Raw genomic sequence first — 4508 nt, 5'->3', positions numbered from 1 at the left:
TTAAGAAATGTAAGTACTTAGAGGATAAAAGGACAGATTAACTATTAATGTAATGTGCCTGCAATGGTTGACACCCTACTTAGCATGACCATTATGTACTAGAGTCTACAAAATTATTCTTCATGCTCCCACAGCAGAACTGGAGTGCCATATGGCCATGCTTGTTTTTTTGTCAAATAATTTTTACATAAACAGCTGGTGAACTGTTTTTATTGTAACAGTGCACACATTTTTTGAGACAGTTGGGAAGGATTGATGCAACTCTAGTCACTGCCTGCTTTCCTGTCAGCGTTAAGGAGAAATTCAGATTCATCTTTTTCAAATGTGAACTTTTGTATTCTTGTCACTATGGTCAGCTGATAAGAAAGATTTTTAATGGAATGCATGAATTATTGACATGTTTATAAACATGTATCAATACATAGAAACTAGTCATAAGGGACCTCCAACTTCCCCTGGCATTTTCAGTGTTTTTATTTTTACACTCATGAATTTTTAGAGGCAGAACTGATATGTTTTGGACTATTTTATAAGCAGTTTTAATATGACTATATTTGGTTTTGAAACATAACTTCAACACATTCTGATAAGTGATATAATAACCAGAAGATTTTTAGCAGTTTTGTGTGTATCTGTGATTTGAGTTGATTTAAAGACTATTCAATCCAAAAGCATTGCCCACCTGCTTGACAAGAAAATCCACGTGTGAAAACACCAGTGATTTCAAAAGTGCAAGTAGTAGAGGCATTTTTTTAAATTCTAAGGTAATGACCATTCTTCAGTTTTTTTGTAAGGCAATTATCATAGTGTTTGGAATGTTAAATCTTTCCATCTAATTTTATATTTGATATTTCAAAGAATCTCCCTGTTACCAGTATCCTGGTAAGGATTTCTATATTATTACATATCAGATTCTTTTTTCATAGTATATTGGAGACTATAAAAATATGTTTCATTAGAGAAGAAAATGATTCTTTATTATTGTGCCATTAAAAAGCGTAGGACCTTCGGGTCAGAACAATTGTATTCCTCTATCTTTCACATACTAAAGGTAAATGTGTGTAAAATGTAAGTGGAGATAAGATTTTTCCCCAACCTTACAGCTTTCATCATATTCACCCATATGTCCTTTGTGTCTTTGATTAATTCCACTCAGGGGCACACAGCTATTTACAAAGAAAAATTTATTTTGAAATTCCAGTTGGAAAAACAAAGGTTCTTTTTCCATATATCTTAAGTTTGAAGAAATTTTATGAAGTAAACTTTACAATAGTGAGTACATTTTGTGAGTAAATAGTCATTTCAACATAATACCTGAGAGCAATTTGCTTATGTAGATTTTAATTTGTACCTCACTGTTATTTTCTGCCAACGAATTCTGCGCCAGATGGATATTTAGAAAATGAATTAAGGGAGACAATACATTTTTGTAAGGGTGTTGTTTTTCCCAAAGTAAAACCATTTATATTCTTTCACTAAAAGTTGAGTTCTAAGGAGATAATCAACTGTACAAATGACTTGAACTATTCAATAGACCATGTAATGATTAGGGGACATTTCTCCATGGGTTGCTTATATTTTTGTTGATCTTTTGAGGCACTAGTTGCCCTTGTACCAGACAATTTTTCAAGAACTTCTTGGGAGATGGCATATATTCTCCAGAGTGGAGGAAAGGCCTGCTCACTGGCTCACTGGCCATTATACATAATTAGAATTCCCCAAACACAGGATACCTCTCTTGCAATGCAATTCTTTTGCATGATCTGGTGTCACTTGTTCATCTTGATATCGCTTTGTGATTACTGGGGTTTGGGTAACCGATCTGAGAAAATACAGATGCTCCGCCTATGGCTATTGCTATGAATGATGAAGTTCTTTTGCTCTTATCCGAAGCCTCATGTATTATTCTGCAAGCATCCTTGAAACTGTGGTTGGCTGACTATTAGCTTGCAAGGATAAAAATCTTAGCTGCATCACAGATTTTTTTTTTTTTTTTTTAGATTAAGGATCCTATGTTTATTGGCAGTGTTATATTAACCAGCTTATTAGGAAATTTGAGTAAGATCAGCTGACACCAGTAAAATCGTGGCAAGTAACCCACTTCAATGATTCCTATTTTCCATGGTATTTAGCTAGGAAGATGTCCCCAGATAGGAGTTAGGTCTCTCAAAACATTTTAACAATATTCAAAGGTCCTCTCCAGTGTTATTCGACCGATCATCAGAATGCTTAGTTAGCAAATTGTTGCCCTGACAACTATTCGCTGTCATGATTTCAGACACATCTTCAAATAAAGATTTAGGGGGAGGGATCCGTCACTTTTTCCGACACGAAAGTTTGGAAGTTACCTTCTGTTGTACGCCCAAAAAACCAGTACAGTTTGGGGCTCCGCATTTACAGATGTCCTTTCCACTCCCAAACGTTTGAAAGTTGTAGTTGAAAGTAAGTTCTGTGCCCGCTTGAATGTCACATAGGGCAAAAAACCCAACGCGGGTGTCTCCGTTCACACACCACTTCTGCATTTCACAGTTGGGAAGGCAGCAATGATTCATAAAACGGGTATAATTTCCACAGCTTCCCGCGTCGATCACCCTGTATCTATCTAAAGCGAGCATGTAAAAATTAGTGACCCCTTGTTCTTGGGCCTGACGGATCCGAGCCTTGCATTCAGCGTCATCGATCAGCTCCCCCACATACTCCCCCACAAAGTCACCCTCTTTGATATCTGTTTTGTTTCGGAGACCCCAGCCCCTCTCTAACGTGCGAAAAATTTCCACCTCTGGGTACTGGCGCTTAACAAAGCACTGGTTTTGGCAGCGTTTCCCAGCGGGACAGACTGCAGGGTGGCACTCACATGACAATAAGCGGTTGATGCAATTTGTCTTTCTCCCACAGGGGTTTTCATCAGTTGCCTTGCAATTACATCCGGGGATATCCGATGGGCTTACGGTAAAGATCTGTGCCCGACCCACAGGTCTGTTCATCTTGATATGTTTATACGGTGCTGGCTTCTTATCATTCTTTTGTTGTTCTTGCAGCTGTCTCAGTTCTTTTTTAGCCTTTAATTCTTCATACCTCAAGGCCGCTTCCTTCAGAGCTTTCTTATAGATGGCATCTATTCCCCTACTTGGTTTAGCACTGCTGTTTGTATCTTGCTCTGAATAGGGGAATACCCTGGCCTTGTGCGTCCACAGATAGTCATTGGAGCCAAAAAAGAGCACAGGGAATTCCCCGATGTCATGTGCCATATCAATCACGTTAGGTGGTACATTTTGAGGGTGACAGATCTCAGCTGGCCACCACCTGTACTGGCCAACTTTAACCCATACCAGTTCCATGTAACGAGGCTTCTTACCAGCCCTACAGTCATTGCAATACCATTTTCCTTCAGGAAACTCAATGCCAGCACATTTCAGGTGGAAAGAAGCAGGGCAGGATTCACAACACAAAAGGTTGCCTCCCTCCGAGCAGGCGAAACACCATCTAACGTTAACCTGCTTGTGATCTTTGCAGCCCTCCTTCGGTATAAAATGATTAGGGCAGATGATACTATTAGGTGTCAGGATTTTCGACCCAGCCGCCAGACAAAGGTCTTTAGCATGATACGCCACAGGGCAGCGTACACATCTCATCAGATGGCCATCTGATGCTGAACTGCTAGCTGGATTAGCAGCGTGGCAAGTTATACAGGAATGCATTGAGCAACGAAAGCCCCTGTCCTGCATGACAGTAGGTGGGTATTTCTGGACACAGGTGGCATGGTAAAACTTGCCACACAAGTGCCGGAGGCACCTTTTAACATCCTCCCCAGTTTGTTTACAGATAAAGCACCTGTGGGCCCCTGAGCGACATTCCTTGCAAATAAATTTCCTCTTGGGTGCTTCCCTTAACCCAAGGCATTCTAAGTGAAATGCCCCACGGCATCGAGCCTCACATATGAGTAGTTCACCTCCCTTCTCACAGTTCTGACAAACATCGCTCTTGGGTGCGGCAATGCCACCTTTTGCACGGCGCTGTCTTTTGGCTTTAGGCATCCCTTGGTGGTTCTCCGCTGCTGCCTCTTCAGCAGCCTTCTTGATCTTCCCAGGCTTCCTGTGCGCCATCGCTTCTCCCTTTGCGGAGCTACTTCATGGCTCTTGGCAGCAAATGCGCATATCTATGCTTCCTATTTGCAAACAAAATGCAAACAAGATTAGCCTTTAAAGGGTGTAATAATAGATGACTTTATTATTTTCATGTTGCTTCTGATTTGTTTTATGATATATTTCAATATGTATCACCAGTTGTAACTACTTCAAAATATATCATTAAAAAGTGAGATATGGCCCTGGATGGTTTGGCTCAGTGGATAGAACACCTGCCCATGGACTGAAGGGTCTCAGGTTCTATTCTAGTCAAAGGCACTTGCCTGGTTGCAGGCTCAATCCTCAGTGTGGGGCATGCAGGAGGTAGCCGATCAATGATTCTCTTTCATCATTGATATTTGTATCTCTCTGTCCCTTTCCCTT

General features: G+C 40.5%; 1 protein-coding gene across 1 annotated transcript; it reads right to left on the bottom strand.

The window, feature by feature from the left end:
- Positions 1 to 2315: 2315 nt before the first annotated feature.
- Positions 2316 to 4103, bottom strand: LOC118720173 (histone-lysine N-methyltransferase, H3 lysine-36 specific). Its single transcript, XM_036440091.1, has one exon. The coding sequence runs from the start codon at positions 4101 to 4103 to the stop codon at positions 2316 to 2318; it is 1788 nt and encodes a 595-aa protein (XP_036295984.1).
- Positions 4104 to 4508: the final 405 nt, after the last annotated feature.

This window comes from Pipistrellus kuhlii, unplaced genomic scaffold (genome assembly GCF_014108245.1).
Source record: "Pipistrellus kuhlii isolate mPipKuh1 unplaced genomic scaffold, mPipKuh1.p scaffold_m20_p_16, whole genome shotgun sequence".
NCBI lineage: Eukaryota > Metazoa > Chordata > Mammalia > Chiroptera > Vespertilionidae > Pipistrellus > Pipistrellus kuhlii.
This window is presented reverse-complemented; position numbering and strand designations above follow the sequence as displayed.

Coding starts and splice junctions, on each gene's coding strand:
- LOC118720173 (XM_036440091.1), bottom strand. CDS start 4,103: ATGGCGCACAGGAAGCCTGGGAAGATCAAGAAGGCTGCTGAAGAGGCA.